This window comes from Ctenopharyngodon idella, chromosome 21, assembly GCF_019924925.1.
Source record: "Ctenopharyngodon idella isolate HZGC_01 chromosome 21, HZGC01, whole genome shotgun sequence".
Classification (NCBI taxonomy): Eukaryota; Metazoa; Chordata; class Actinopteri; order Cypriniformes; family Xenocyprididae; genus Ctenopharyngodon; species Ctenopharyngodon idella.
In genome coordinates this window covers 17961820-17977836 of record NC_067240.1, presented here as the reverse complement: position 1 = coordinate 17977836, position 16017 = coordinate 17961820, and the positions used below count along the sequence as shown (strand labels likewise).

Sequence of the window (16017 nt, the reverse complement as noted above, 5' to 3'; positions counted from 1 at the left end):
AACATACAAGCATACAACTTTGGAGAATCACAGACCACAAAGAAACCGTGTTTGATTAATGTTTTATTTAAGCGGCACAAAACGCACTCAATCCAAACAAAACTTCCACCAGTTCGCATACTGCATGGAAACAAGATCACAATACCATTAATGGCACAAACTCTCCACATCACATCCGATACTCTTCCTCTATTTCATCCCGGATAGCGCTTCTGAACATCTCATGCTCAAATTTGTGCTAAAGATCAGTATGTTATTATATATATAGAACATAGTGTTCAGTGACAAGATGTAAAACATTAATAGTAGTTTGAAACAAATGCTCAGTAACGGTTATTTGCCTATTTAGAATTACTGATATTAAACGGTGCTGTTAACAGCTTCGAACACTAACAAGAAAGGGAGAATGCATGGATGGATGCATGCAATACACAAGAAGTTAAGACCAATAAAGTGCCAAAATATAAATGAAATACTGCAGATGAATAAATCCGAGGTAATGGCGTTTAGCATTTCTGTCAGTGCGCAGGCCATTTTTATTTTCTTCACAAAAAACAAAAAAACATTGCTTAAAAACAGTTGCCTACTATCTTTTCATGTCCAAAACATACAGCACCGTAACAAATGACCGAAACTCTAATTTAATGTATACAATGTTTTTTTTTTTTTTGCTACGCTCAGAGAGCTTTGAAAAGCTATAGTGGTTTATTTCCCTGTTTGAGCTTTTTGTCCTATTAAAAGTTATAACTGTATTGTCAAATGTAATTCACAGCACAAATTCAGGAAAAAGAAATTAAATATGTTAATTTAAATAAGTTAAACTCCTATAAACAATAATGCTTAAATGCGACTAATAAACAACAATCACTAGCTTAAAACCTGTCGGCCAGCCTGGAGCCGGTGCTCCTTAATGTAAGGAAAAAATGCCAGGCTCTCGCACAAATTACCCTCTTCCACACATGGTTGTGCGTCGCAGCTGAATCAGATGCTTGAGCCAAAGGCCTTCAGACTTCACCCCATTAACGGATGAAAGGCACAAACGCTCATGAGAAAATCAGCTTGGGCTACTGCTGTAACACGTCTTTCCCTTCCTTTCTCCTTCCCAAAAAGGTGACCCACCCAAGTAAATTGAAATATGTAACTGATACTAAAAGCTCTTTGATTAGGCTAACCATGCTGTCTGACGATGCCTCACTCTCCTCTCTGTCGGCCCATGAAGCGGTGCAGCTTGTCACAGTGATCCAGTTTCATGGTCTCAGCCTTCTGCTTCAGCCGCTCGTCTCGGTACAGTTGGCCCAGGTTAGCTAGATCAGATTCTAAAACAAAACAGCTCAGCTTTAATAATAGGGGTTTATATTACAGCAGGGCTGCCAACTCTTACGCAACTGACACTGTTCAAGTCCCCCCCAATATTTGATATACTTAATGCTGCTCTCCAATTATGCACCACTCTGTTTGTTGTGTTAGGATGACAAACAGTTTAAAAAGGTACATTTTTAGGTCTGTTCTGCCTCAGCTGTCTTACAGCGCTCGTCAATGTCAAAATGATGGCCAATCAGATCAAAGCGATAAATGCGATGCTTTAGATTTTACAGTGTAATATTTAAGAGTATTTGCATAATAAGATGTTAATAGATAAACATTTAATACTGTTTTACAACAGATATGTTCAACAAACCACAGTGATATACAGTGATGCAAACTACTCAACTTTTTTTTTTAATGGAATTTCACTACTTTAAATTGAATATTCTATAATTTACATGATCCATGTCTTTCATAACTAAATGTGACAAAACAAGAAACATTTGGCATTTTTGGCAGATTAGACATACAGATATGTGTGAATGTGGGCATATTTTAAATGAAAATATTATTTGCAAAGAGCTTAAATGGATTACTTCACAACTACAGTTAGACCTAGAACACTTTGGTCCCCCTCAATGTTTAAAACATGGTTACAGCTTTGGCTGTAGCGCCTCAGTTCAGGAGAAGTGGGAGCACACATGAACAATCCTCTCTTTAGCCCCGATAGGCGATACACACTCCAATCCAAAAGGGGGCACGTGCGGTAATGCAACACTGTTTGCTAACTGCCACAACAGGAAAAAGCGCAGCAGACGAATAAACGATCGATCGGTACGTTTACATGTAATCTCTTCAATCAGTTGTCATATGTAGTGAACTCAGTGCAGGCTTCCTTGTTTATGTTCGAATGCCGATTGGCCGGATCCTGTGTCAGCATCACATGCATGCATCGTGTTGCTCACGTGTTCAGCTTCGGCGTTCGGACATAAACAAGGAAGCCTGCACTGAGTTCACTACATATGACAATGGTTTAAAGTCATTATTTTTGATTTGTTTTTGAGCACAAAAAGTATTCTCGTCGCTTCATAACATTAAGGTTGAACCACTGTAGTCACATGGACTATTTTAACCATGTTTTCAACTACCTTTCTGGACATCAAAAGCTGAAATGACGTTGCAGCCTATGTGTGGATCAGATACCCTTGGATTTTATCAAAAATATCTTAATTTATTTTCCGAAGATGAACGAAGGTCTTACAGGTGTGGAATGACAAGAGGGTGAGTAATTAATGACAGAAATTTCATTTTTGGTTGAACTAACCCTTTAAATCAAGCTTATGAATCAAATCATGAAATTTGTGTCAATAACTCCCCCCCCCTCACTTCTTATTCTCACTCCAAGCTGAACTCAAAAGTTGGCAGCCCTGCATTACAGCTGTGCAATTTACAGCTATTATGAAACTAATGGATGAAAAGACACTTTTGCTTACTTTGTTGCTTCTCTTTCCAGCAGCTGTTCTGTAGGTGGTCGATATAGTCGTTCTCAATGGTCTTCTCCAGCTCGTCCAGGGCAGCACCACGGTACTCCTTCTCAAAACTCTTTTCCACATAATATGGCACACCCATGTGCTGGGTTTCCCTGGACACCACTAACCCTATGGACCTGTGAGACGGAGAGTATATGTCAGTTCTTTTCTTAAAACGCATGTTTTACATCATGTGCTGCATTTGATTAGTGTTAAAGGATTAGTTCACTTTCCAATTAAAATTTCATAATTTACTCAACCCCGTGTCATCCAAGATATTTATGTATTTCTTTCTTCAGTCGAAAAGAAATGAGGGTTTTTGAGGAAAACGTTCCAGGATTTTTCTCCATATAGTGGACTTCAATGGTCTCCAAACGGTTGAAGGTAAGAATTACAGTTTCAGTGCAGCTTCAAAGGGCTTTAAACGATACCAGACGAGGAATAATTGCCTTATCTAGAGAAACGATTTGGTCATTTTCTAAAAATTTTTTAAATGTATGCGCTTTATATAAACAAATGATCGCCTTCAAGTAGTTCCGCCAAAACCGCACTTCTGTATTCTTCAAAAAGCTTACGCTGTATGTCCTACGCCTTGAAGAATACGGAAGTACGGTTTTGGCAGAACTACTTGAAGGCGATCATTTGTTTATATAAAGCGCATACATTTAAAAAAATTTTAGAAAATGACCAAATCGTTTCTCTAGATAAGGCAATTATTCCTCGTCTGGTATCGTTTAAAGCCCTTTGAAGCTGCACTGAAACTGTAATTCTTACCTTCAACCGTTTGGAGACCATTGAAGTCCACTATATGGAGAATAATCCTGGAATGTTTTCCTCAAAAACCTTCATTTCTTTTCAACTGAAGAAAGAAGGACATGGACATCTTAGATGACATGGTGGGGGGAGTAAATTATCAGGAAATTTTAATTTAAAAGTGGACTAATCCTTTAATTTCGTTAACAAAATCCATGAGGAAAAATGTTTGTTGATGACCTTTTTTTCCATGACTAAGAAGAGACGATGACGAGACGACACCAACATTATTAAACGATAACTGTGACTATAACAACATGCATTATCGTTGATTAAAAAAGACTAGACTAAAATGTTTTTTTTTTTTTTTTTTTTAAATAATAAAAATCTTACCAAAATCTCTCTTTGTTTTTGTTGGAAAAATACGAAACAAAATATTACAGACTGTTTTTAACAAGCCTCTACTAGATTTCATGCTTGCGGTTGCCAGATATCAAGATTTTAACCCCCCCAGAGCTTTTCTGTTAAAAGGATACATATTCTGCCCAGCATTTTACTTAACCATGCACATACACTCTCTATCTTGCGGAAGTGCCGCAGATGATCTGAAAACACCGACTACGTAAGCTGGAGTTTAGCGATCTCCATTTGAGATATTCTGCTTAAATGAAAGTGTCATTCAGCCAGTCTGTGTTCTGTCACAAGCAGCTTGTGCTGTTTGCTGCGACTAAATCTGCAATCAAATCTTCTCAGTGAGAACCTGTAATAAATCCATATTTACAAATCCATATTGTGGTTTAACTTACGCAGCTCTGTGTGACAGTACAAAGTCTTTTTTGCCGTTTCTTTAATAGAAAAAAAACATTAATGTAATTTGGAATTGTTGGAATTACTATTAGGAATTTCACTGTTTTAATTTTTGAGAGAAGTTTCTTGTTTTACCAGTTTTCATGTAGACATTTTGTTAATTTAGATGATAAATAGCCTATAACAAATCAGGAAACTAGATGAGGTAAAATAAACCATGCATATGGGTTGACATTCTCCTGATTTCTGCTTAAAGGTGAAAGGATGAGGTTGACAAAATATTATAAAAACTAAAAAGTACATTTGACACAGGGCTAAGACTAAATTTAAAAAATTGCTGACAAAATTAACACTACGTTTTGACTCACGGTTTGTAGAAGAGGCTGTAGGGAGGGTTGGTGGCCATCAGCTGAGTGAATACAGAGATCAGAATGAGCACCAGCACCGGCAGCAGCTGCAGGAGAGCTGTGAAGTTGTTCTACATGAAGAGAAGCAGGAAAAACTATTGAGACAGGCCATGTTTACAATATGAAAATCAGAAACTGAATAGGTGGGATCACATTAATGATGTTTCTGTGAAATTTTGCAGGCAAAAATTTGCGATGTATGAAGCTCAGCTTAGCCACTTTCAAACCCAGCAGCTTTCTGTTAGTCATTCCACAAGGTGAATTTGCGTGACCAACTTAAATCAGCTGCGCAATCTGCGTGATAAAATCTTCCACCCTCACACTAAATTCCAAACTGCACAGATTCTTATTGAAATGACTGGATTTCACTCATGAAAATTCACTGAACAAAGGTAAATGTGACCCACCTTAAAGCTGCAGTCTGTAAGTTTTGCCTCTTTGTCGCCATCTCTGTTTGAAACCTGCAATTGCAGTGATTTGCGGAAATATCTTTATGTGGGTTGTGCATCGGCACGGCTCCTCACCGCGGATGAATCTAATGTTTGCTGTCAATCACCACATCAGTGTGGATACTGTACTTCAGAATCACAGATTGTAGTCTTGGAAGTATGACCAAAATAAGAATTTTCACTGAAAAATATCATCTAAACAAGTAAGTAACATGTCTGCCACTTTTGTTCTGACCAACTGAGACTATATTACAATAAATCTACCAATGGTGATTAAATCTAACGATCGCTTAGCTCATATCACATCAAACCATGCAAATTATTATTATTGTTATACTTTGTTCTCAAATTGTTAATGTTAACAACATCAGCATTGCGTGACTACTGGTATTTAGGGTGTATTAGCGTTACCTGAAATGTTTTAAATTTTGTAGCCACTCCGCAGTCTGAAGTCTTTTGCTTTTGACTACGGGTTAATCTCTATTTGTCACTGATGATTGTCATTTGGACCTTTCTGGACTACAATCCGCCATCAAAATGATAAGTGTAATTATTGCAGCTGCTGTGAGAAAAGGCTATAAATGATCCGCCAACCTCACATGTGATTTAGCCTACTAGCTGGGACTCCTTCTTTATGTAAACAGACGTGACTCAATGACGCAAAGACGAACGGCTGCATAATCAAATTTCCTGCGGAAACCCACCAGTACCGATTTTATTATAAAACATCATTACAAGCTTACTATTGTGAATCGGGCTAAGGTAAGGAGGTAGTTTTGAACACTGGCTGGTTATGTACTTGCTTAACTAAAAAAAGGTTACGGACTGCAGCTTTAAGGCAGTGTTTTATGGGTCAAGACATTACTCTCATCTCTGGATCTATTATTTATTCAAAAAATACAATTCATATATGAAGCTTGATTATACCTCTTGTATGAGGAGCATGTTTTTTTATCTAATAACTCGATACATGTTTTTTCATAGACACTTATTTGTCATAGGCCCTTATTTGAAGATTGGTCTTGACCTGTATCCTCACATGATTAAGTGATTGTAGGATCCTCTCACCTGACTGTGGCTCTCCTCCACCTCTTCCTCCCGTCTCTCATATGCCCGGCGTCTGCGGGGCTGGTAATAATGAGCGTAAGAAGCTCCTCGGTTGGTGTACACATGGATGTTGCCTACATGAGGATAAGGATTGATTGTTCTTTAAAATCTTTAGTTTGTATTAAAGTCCCCCTGTGGTGAAAATCAAGTTTTTAATGTTGTTCATATGTCTATATGGTGTTTTAATATGCTTTAAGACAAACCATGTGCAACTTCATAAGTCAACATCATTGCTGAGCGTTTACTCCTTAAAACTGCAGTGAACCGAAGACAGTCTCAAAAACGCAGTTTGAAATCGCTGGTGTTTATGACATCACAAACTACCTTGTAACCAATCACGTCAATGTGTGATCGTCAAGTGGCTCTCTGAGCTGGTCTGAGTGAGTGGAGGCGGGGCTTATTTGCATATTCATAGATCCGTGTATACTAAATGAGGAAAGGGTGTAAAGTTAGCTATTTTAAGGCATGAAGAAATTTTCGCAAGGAAAAAACGTTTAAATATGTCATTTGGTGATCAAAGTTGAGTTTTAAGGGATAAAATTATTGACAACAGGGGGACTTTACTGCAGCAGAGAAATGTGATGGACACATTGCAAAAGAATAGCAATTTGAAAAATTTAAATATGCAGGAGGGAAAACATGAAGTAAATAGACCTGTAGGAAATCTGCCCCCAAAGAAGATGTTGAAGAGCTCCTCTGGGGAGATGTCAGCCTCGAAGTCTCTGCTGAAGGAGCGGTGGTGTCCGTACGCATGACGGGGTTGGGCTGAAGTATGACTGGATGTCTCTGCAGAGCCCTGATCCCCACACTCATCATATTGCTGCCTTTTCTCTGGGTTACTGAGCACTGCATATGCATTGCCTATAGCTGAACAGAGGACAGGAGTAGAGAAGTCTAAATATACACAGCAAAGCTGCCATTCAGCAACCATTACTCCAGTCTTCAGTGTCACATAGTACATCAGAAATCATTCTAATATGCTGATTTGGTGCATACTGATGTTGAAAACAGTTGTGCGACTTAATATTTTTGTGGAAACCGTGATTTATTTTTTTAATAGAAATCAAAAGAACAGCATTTATTTGAAATAGATTTTTTTGTAACATTGTAAAAGTATTAACTGTCACTTTTGATCAATTTAATACTTCCTTACAGAATAAAAGTGTTAATTGTTTTCAACCTATACAAGATACCTTTGAAAGCATCGGTCGCTCCAGGGGCACAGTTCTTATCCGGGTGGAAGCGTAGCGCCAGCTTCCTATAGGCTTTCTTCAAGTCCTCATCACTGGCATTCTTTGGCACCCCCAGAATTTCATAGAAGTCTCTGCATCTCTTTATCCTGCACAGGTTTAGGAAGTAGATAAATAAATAATGATTGAATTTTAATTTTTTGGGTGACAATTCCTCCATCAGTACCTGAGCACTCCTTGCCGCTGCTCCTCCGTGTAGCTCTTCTTGTCGTCGCTGGACCCCTCTGCTCTCTCCTGCACACTGGGCCGCTGATGTGGAGCCGGGCCGTCTTCAGAGTTTCTCCAGCCAGGTGGAGGCGTGAAGGTGCGCTCCTCTTCAGGAGGAGTGCCGCCATTCTTCACGATGGCATCAATCAGTACTAATGAGAGAAATTAGAGATCATTTCACATATTGTTGCATTGAGTGTGACTTTTAGAACCAGCTTTTACTCAAATAAATAAAAACCTATATATTAGTATCAGGACTCCACAATAAGGACTTTTTCTGCTGGTCCACTTGGGCCTGTTGCTCTTTAACATTTCCATTAAAGGATTAGTTCACTTTAAAATAAAAATTTACCCAAGATTTACCCACCCTCAAGCCATCCTAGGTGTATTTGACTTTATTCTTTCTGATGAACATAATCAGAGTTACATTAATAAATATTCTGATGCATCCAAGCTTTATAATGGCAGTGTCATACTCGGAATCAACAAGTATGAAGCTGAAGAAAGTGCATCCATCCATCATAAACGTACTCCACACGGCTCAGAGGGGTTAATAAAGGCCTTCTGAAGCAAAGCGATGCATTTGTGTAAGAAAAATATCCATATTTAACAAGTTATAAAGTAAAATATCTACCTTCTGCCAGACCGCCTTCCGTATTCAACTTACGAAGAAAGTGTAACGCCTCTCGCAGTTTAAAACGCTTATGCTACGTCTATCGTTAAGTTGAATACGGAAGGCAGTCTGGTGAAAGCTAGATATTTTACTTTATAACTTGTTAAATATGGATATTTTACTTACACAAACGCATCGCTTCGCTTCAGAAGGCCCTTCTACACCCCTAAGACCTTTGTTCATCAATGGTACTTCCTCTGTCAAGATCCATAAAGGTACTAAAAACATATTTAAATCAGTTCATGTGAGTACAGTGGTTCTACCTTAATATTATAAAGCGACAAGAATAATTTTTGTGCGCCAAAAACCCCCCAAAATAACGACTTTTTAACAATATCTAGTGATGGCCGATTTCAAAACACTGCTTCATGAAGCTTCAGAGCTTTACGAATCAAATCAGTGGTTCGGAGCGCCAAAGTCACGTGATTTCAGCAGTTTGGTGGTTTGATACGCGATCCGAATCACTGATTCGACTCAAAAGATTCATAACGCTCCAAAGCTGTGTTTTGAAATCGGCCATCACGAGATATTGTTAAAAAGTCGTTATTTTGTTTTTTTGGCGCACATAAAATATTATCGTCGCTTTATAATATTAAGGTAGAACCAATGAACTCACATGAACTGATTTAAATATGTTTTTAGTACCTTTATGGATCTTGAGAGAGGAAGTACCATTGCTGTCTATGCAGACCTCACTGAGCCATCGGATTTAATCAAAAATATCTTAATTTGTGTTCCGAAGATGAATGAAGGTCTTACGGCTGTGGAACGACATGAGGGTGAGTAATAAATGACAGAATTTTCATTTTTGGGTGAACTAACCCTTTAAAGTCAGCAAGGAACAAGCTGCAATAGTCTTTTCTTTCCTATTGTGACATATATCCGAGTGAAACGGCTTCTCAAAGAAGAGAAAAAAAAAATCTACGGAGGGACTTGATTTTGTCCATCAGGATTTGATTGGATGGTTGTGGTTTGCTATTGCTGTGATCTCATGTGAATGACAGGTTGTCCCGCCCTCAAGCCAGTAAACACGTCATCAGAGAAGAGATGTCGCTGCAAGAGGGAGGGGAAGTTATTTTGATTAAAGAATACGAGGGCACGTTTGTTCATGGATAAATCATTTATAATAAAAACTGCATTATTCCATAATGATTTCTTGGTGACTTTAAATTGAAAAAAATCAGTTTTGGTTCTCATCGACTTTTGTTGTATTTTTATCCATACAATAAAACCTAAACAGTTTGGTTACCAACATTCTTCAAAAGATCTTTTTTTTTTTTTTTTGTGAGTGTGTTCTACAGCAGAAACAAATGCATACAGGTTTGGAACCACAAGAAGGTAAATGATGAAAGAATATATATGACAAAATTTGCAAAAAGGTAGAAATTACACAGCCTATGACAGGGTGAATTCAGGTTGATTGGGACACTTTTTCCCAGTCATCTCAATGGCAAAAGGTGTCCATATCCAAACCTTGCATAAGTTTTTTTCTTTCTTTCTTAAGATTGGATCACAAGGGAGACGTATTTCACAAGATCAGCCTCCAATGAGAGGCATCAAAGCTTTTAAAACGTCCTATGTCCGATCTTTTCAACCAATGAGAGACCCAAACCCACCGCTGACCTGATGACAGATTATATAACACACAACATCCAGACGCTGCACTTTCTATTTCAGCACACTGACCAAACACAGCTGATTTGTCAATCAAACAACAGCAAAATGATACAAACCTCTGGCCCGGGTGCTGGGGTAGATCTTCTGCGCCTCGTACAGCAGCTGCAAGGCTTTCTCTTTGCGTCCTGACCGCAAGCACAGCTTGGCTTTCTCTATCAGCCTGTCAGACTCCTCTTTATCCATCTCAAACATTGTCATTTCTAGCAATGGCACCTCAAACCCGCATGAAATCACTTGCCAAGAACTAACGGAAGCAAAATAATCAAAACAAGTCTTGTCTGGATGTATAAATGACTCGCAATGTTGTTGACATGAAGCTAAATCTAGTGCGTTATGCTAATGCAACCACAACAATTTAACTTCCGATTTTAGACATCTTCCGTTCTCTTAAATGACACCGCTACAACGCGACTTAATCGAATATGAATTTATTATCAAAACTATTCATGTTTGACCCTTTGGCTTCGTCATTGTAAAATGTGCGAGAAAGACAGAAATGCAATACTGCTTGCAACCTCCATCGCTAATCGGAAGCGGAAGAGCATGGTGCGGGACTACAATCCAAACAGCCAATCAGAAGGCGACAATCCTTGCCGTAAATGGCATGATGGCAACGCTAAAAATCCTAAATGGTACCCGGGGTTAACGAGTGATGCTGGCATGTGTGTTTATGGATCGAAGCTTTTGTTTATGGATGTTTATTGAGTTGTTTGTTAGATAATTACGAGCTTTGATGGCTCTTATAGACTGACCACAATGACCTTGCACATTTAGATTATAATTATTTTAAATTAACATCCCAAAAATTCCACGTTGCATATAAGCAGAGCCGTCACTAGGGTTTTTAGCGCCCTGGAATTCATATATACTTTCCAATGCATTCCTTTAAAAAACAGAAACGCAGGCTGGAAGAGAGATGCGCACAGTTATTTTCATGATGAATGTGATGTCTGCCGCCCTCATGTGGCTGAGAGAAAAAAACACAACCACTTCAGGTGAAAGAAATAATCATCTAATGGACAGTGAGCAGTTTCAATGAGCCAAAATAAATATTATTGATAAATCAATAAAGAGAGAGAGAGAGAGAGAGAGAGAGAGAGAGAGGGAGAGAGAGAGATATTTAAAATATAATTTATTTCTGTGATGCAAAGCTGAATTTTCAGCATCATTACTCCAGTTTTCAGTGTCACATGATCCTTCAGAAATCCTTCTGATATGCTGATTTGATACTCAGATATTATCAATGTTGAAAACAGTTGTGTTGCTTAATATTTTTTTGGAACTTACTTTTTTCAGGATTCATTGATGAATAAAAGGTTAAAAAGAACAGCATTTATTCAAAATATAAATCTTTTCTAACAATATAAATCTTTACTATCACTTTTTATTAATTTAACACATCCGTGCTGAATAAAAGTATTAATTTCTTTCAAAAAAAAGAAAGAAAAAAAATTACTGACCCCCAAACTTTTGAACGGTAGTGTATATTGTTACAAAAGATTTCTATTTTAAATAAATGCTGATATTTGTTTTGTTTTTTTTACTTTTTATTCATCAAAGAATCCTGAAAAAGTATCACAGGTTATAAAATAATATTAAGCAGCACAACTGTTTCCAACATTGATAATAAATCAGCATATTATAATGATTTCTGAAGGATCATGTGACACTGAAAACTGGAGTAACGATGCTGAAAATTCAGCTTTGCAACACAGAAATAAATAATATTTTAAGGTATATTAAAATAGAAAACCATAATTTTAAATTGTAATAATATTTCACAATATTATTGTTTTTCTGTATTTACTATGAAATAAATGCAGCATTAATGAGCATAAGAGACTTTGTTCAAAAACATTAAAAATAGCAATGTTTCCAAACTTTTGACTGGTAGTGTATATATATATATATATATATATATATATATATACTGTATTTTATTGAGCTATATTTATCTATTCTATTTATCTTCTTCTATTTTATCACACTTTAGCATTCTGTATGCCTGTACTTTTTTTCTGCACTGGAAGGTCCTGACGCAAGGCAAATTCATTGTGTGTGTAAACACAATTTACATTAAAGCTTACTCTTCTTATTCTGCTGATTTTGAAATAAGTCTGGTAAATATAAAGGAGAGCAAGGGGCTAGTTGTCACATGAAGTTGTCACAAGGGCTAAATCTCACTAACCATAAGGTTTGGAAAGAAAAAGTTCAATTACACAAATGCTTGTTTTCTTTAGCAATGGTTTTATGTTAGTTTCCAACATCAAACCTTAAGTTGGGCTCATTTGTTTGTGAATGTAATCCTTCAAAATAAACCCCAACATCATATTTTTGTAAAGTTGTTGGATAAATTTTTAATTAATTGATTATTTTTAGGACACAGATGTTTTTTAATATAAGGTCAGAACAATTTGAACATGTTTAATTGTACAAATTAGGCTTTATTATACAAAATATATACCTTTGTATGTTAATATATATATATAGACATTTAGCATTACTTCAATGTTTGTGAGAATCTCAAGCCCTTATAACATCATAGAGGAAATAGAACGTTCGCGCGGGACTAAAAAGCGAGAAACTCATCTGCTCACTTTGTAGCGAGTAAGGAGTTGTGTTATCAACAGTGTTTACGGTGTGTTTGCAGTTGTTGATAGCGTTTTATTGTGTCGATTATGGGACAGCGACTATCTCGTAAAGAGAAATCGGAGGGAGGAGAGGAGTGCGTTCACGGGGTAAATCCCCGTACAGCACTGACACTCACCGACCACAAGGCGGAGCACCATCCTCGTCCTGACGAGACGCCTGTGGGTACCGGTGAGGGAGGCGGGCAGGAGAGAAAGGAGAGAGGGGGAGAGCAGACAAAGAAGAAGAGGCAGAAAAAGAGAAGGTTTCGAAAGTTTGCCTCTTTTTTCACTTGTTTGTCTCGCCCCAAATCCACCGAAGCTCAGAGTGAGCAGGTAGAGCAGGGAGAGGTGGACCAGGACACTGATGAGCCCCCATCCAGGAGGTGTACTGATGGTAAATGACAAGAAATACACCAAAACGTCTCTTAATCATTTACACACGATATAAATGCCACATTACAATCACACATTATAAAAAAAGCAGATCAATAACTTTCCACGACACGTGATAAATTCTTTAATATAGATGAAACATAGTATGAAAACGTTTAATCGTTCAAGATGTAAAGTAACCAAAGTTTCCACTAAATTAAGAATTAATATGAGTATGCAATATTTTATTTAGCTATATTATTTGATTAAAACAAGCGTTTAGTTGATATTCCTCTCTTTAGATCAGGCTTCTCTACAGGATGTCATCTGTACTGTGAAGGACAATGATCATCAGGAACCTCCTTCCAGTAGTCCTGAAGTCTCTCCTGCTGCCGAGGACCAGCAAGTGGAGGACGTCCAACCTCAAGATCAGGACAGTCCAGCCAGTCTGTCAGTGGGTGAAAGTCCACCACATCTGCTGAGACAGCTGGACTGTGACAAGATCATGAGGATCGAGGGTGGGTTTACTGTCATAACCCAAAATAAAACACACACACCTTACAATGTTATTTTATAATATATATATGTATATTTAAATTGTATATTTTACATATTGCAAATGTAATGGCTAACTTTTTTTCTCCACAATTTTTAATCACCATGTAGCTTGTTTGCTCTTCACTTATATAGTCCTGCAGTGTGACAAATTCATTCCACATATTTCTCAAGTAATATGAGATCATTAATAGTACAGGTATAATAATGATATGACAATAACAAACAATGTTAAAATAGTTTTAGAATAAGAAACATGTTACACTGTAGGACACTGCTTTATTAAATAGTCAGAAATGAAATTAACTAGAAGGATTTTTTCTTGTAATAGACCACATTTGCTGGAAATACACCATCGGCAAGAAGATGGGGGAAGGAGGATTCGGCTCTGTTTTTGAAGGGGTCCGTTGCAAGGATGGCCTTGTGGTGGCTATGAAATTTACAGCAAAGACAGAGAACGAGCCATACATCAGCCTTGTAAGTAAACTTCACTCTCTATGTTGTCTCTCTATCAGACTGGGCTAAATCCTCATTTGAGAAACCACTTTTATCTAATTATTGTTAAAACTGTCTTTCTCTTAGCCTGACCATCCCAGACCAGTTCCCCTTGAGGTGGCCCTGACAGTCTTGGCCAATCAAGGCCCCAGCTGTCCCCACATCGTAAAGCTGCTAGATTGGCAGGACCATCCCAACCAGACCATCATGGTCTTAGAGCGGCCCATACCCTGTATGGATATGCACAGCTTTTGGGAGCATCACGGTGGCCTCTTCAGTGAGGAGTTGGCGCGTCATTTAATGCAGCAGGTGATAGACGCTGCTGCCGTCTGCTGTTCCCGGGGGGTCTTTCACCGGGACATCAAGATGCCGAACCTCCTGGTCAACACAGAGACCCTCGAGGTTAAATTGATTGATTTTGGTTGTGGGGACCTCCTGAGAAGCTCACCCTACCTCACCTACAGTGGTATGTATTATCTTTCACACATGTAGTTAGGGACTTAAACTCTAGTAACCAGTTACACCATGTCTCAGACGGGACATGGCAAGATATTAACAACACACTAAACAACATTCTCAGAAGAAGAAAAGCCAATCATAATATTATTTTTGTTGACTAAAATTAAATGCCATTTCAGTCAGAGTAAAGTGAGAAAACACAGTGGTAAAGCAAACTTAGAGATGTGACAAACTCTTTCCTCCAGGGACAGCAAGGTACTGCCCTCCTGAATATTTTAAGAAGGGCGAGTACCATGCGAAGCAGGCAACGGTGTGGTCGCTGGGGGTGCTGCTGTTTGCCATGATCACCAGCCTTTATCCAGACAGCAGCGATATAAATTTGATAGATGCAGATATCTGGTTCCAGCCGGGCTTCTCAGATGGTGAGAATTTCATTACAAAAAAGAAAGACAATGAAACTCTTAAACATGCAAAACAGAGAAAGCAAATACGTTCTTATGAATAATGCAGGAATCTCCCCCAGTTTTACAGCTAAAAGAACAAGTGTAGAGCTGAAGGTAATAATCAGACATCTCTACATCTTTCTTTACAGAATGCTGCCGTTTTATTCGGGGTTGTCTGAAGAGCGAGCCAGAGGAGAGGCTTCATCTGGAGGAGATGCTCTTCCATGACTGGTTCAAGGTACTGAGTCTAAGAGAAGCTAAATCATTAAAGATATAATGACATTTGTTTTTTGTTTTGGTTGGGTTTAACTATCTGAATATAGACATCAGCTTCCTTGCGTTGCCTTTCAATACCTGCTGCAACTGTCATAAATCTATCCTCATCCACTGCACAGATGACAAGTTGCATTCTTATACCTTATGAACTATGTTTCTCTAATGTGTACAATTTCTAATTGTGTTCCAGGTCACCCTGTAGGTCATTGAGAAGAGGGTCAGCCTTACGTCTGGCGGGCTGACATGGGTGGCCCCTCCATCCGTCCAGCCTTTGCGTCTTGCGGGGCTGGCATGGGTGGCCCTTCCATCCCTCCAGCCTTTGCGTCTTGCGGGGCTGGCCCCTCCATCCCTCCAGCCTTTGCGTCTTGCGGGGCTGGCATGGGTGGTCCTTCCATCCCTCCAGCCTTTGCGTCTTGCGGGGCTGGCCCCTCCATCCCTCCAGCCTTTGCGTCTTGCGGGGCTGGCATGGGTGGCCCCTCCATCCCTCCAGCCTTTGCGTCTTGCGGGGCTGGCAGGCCTTGGTTGCGTCTGGCGCCTTGGTTGCTACGGATCCACAGCTCTGTGTCATTGCAGCCCCAGTTGCAAAGCTTCCCAGAGGTCCCTGACATGACCCACAGGGTCAA

General features: G+C 38.7%; 2 protein-coding genes across 2 annotated transcripts; one reads left to right on the top strand and one right to left on the bottom strand.

Annotated features, from left to right (window-relative positions):
• Positions 1-45: 45 nt before the first annotated feature.
• On the bottom strand, positions 46-10715 carry dnajc18 (DnaJ (Hsp40) homolog, subfamily C, member 18). Its single transcript, XM_051877668.1, has 8 exons — positions 10221-10715; positions 7774-7966; positions 7551-7696; positions 7012-7224; positions 6319-6431; positions 4763-4872; positions 2799-2971; positions 46-1316 (listed from the first exon to the last, which is right to left on the bottom strand). Exons 1-8 carry the CDS (start codon positions 10360-10362, stop codon positions 1192-1194), a joined length of 1215 nt encoding a protein of 404 aa, XP_051733628.1. The 5' UTR covers positions 10363-10715; the 3' UTR covers positions 46-1191.
• A 2021-nt stretch (positions 10716-12736) lies between these two features.
• Positions 12737-15596, top strand: LOC127504345 (serine/threonine-protein kinase pim-2-like). The gene is made up of 7 exons (XM_051878888.1): positions 12737-13188; positions 13469-13684; positions 14053-14198; positions 14304-14682; positions 14921-15097; positions 15268-15356; positions 15585-15596. The coding sequence occupies exons 1-7, from the start codon at positions 12843-12845 to the stop codon at positions 15594-15596; spliced, it is 1365 nt and encodes a 454-aa protein (XP_051734848.1). The 5' UTR covers positions 12737-12842.
• The last annotated feature ends 421 nt before the right edge of the window (positions 15597-16017 follow it).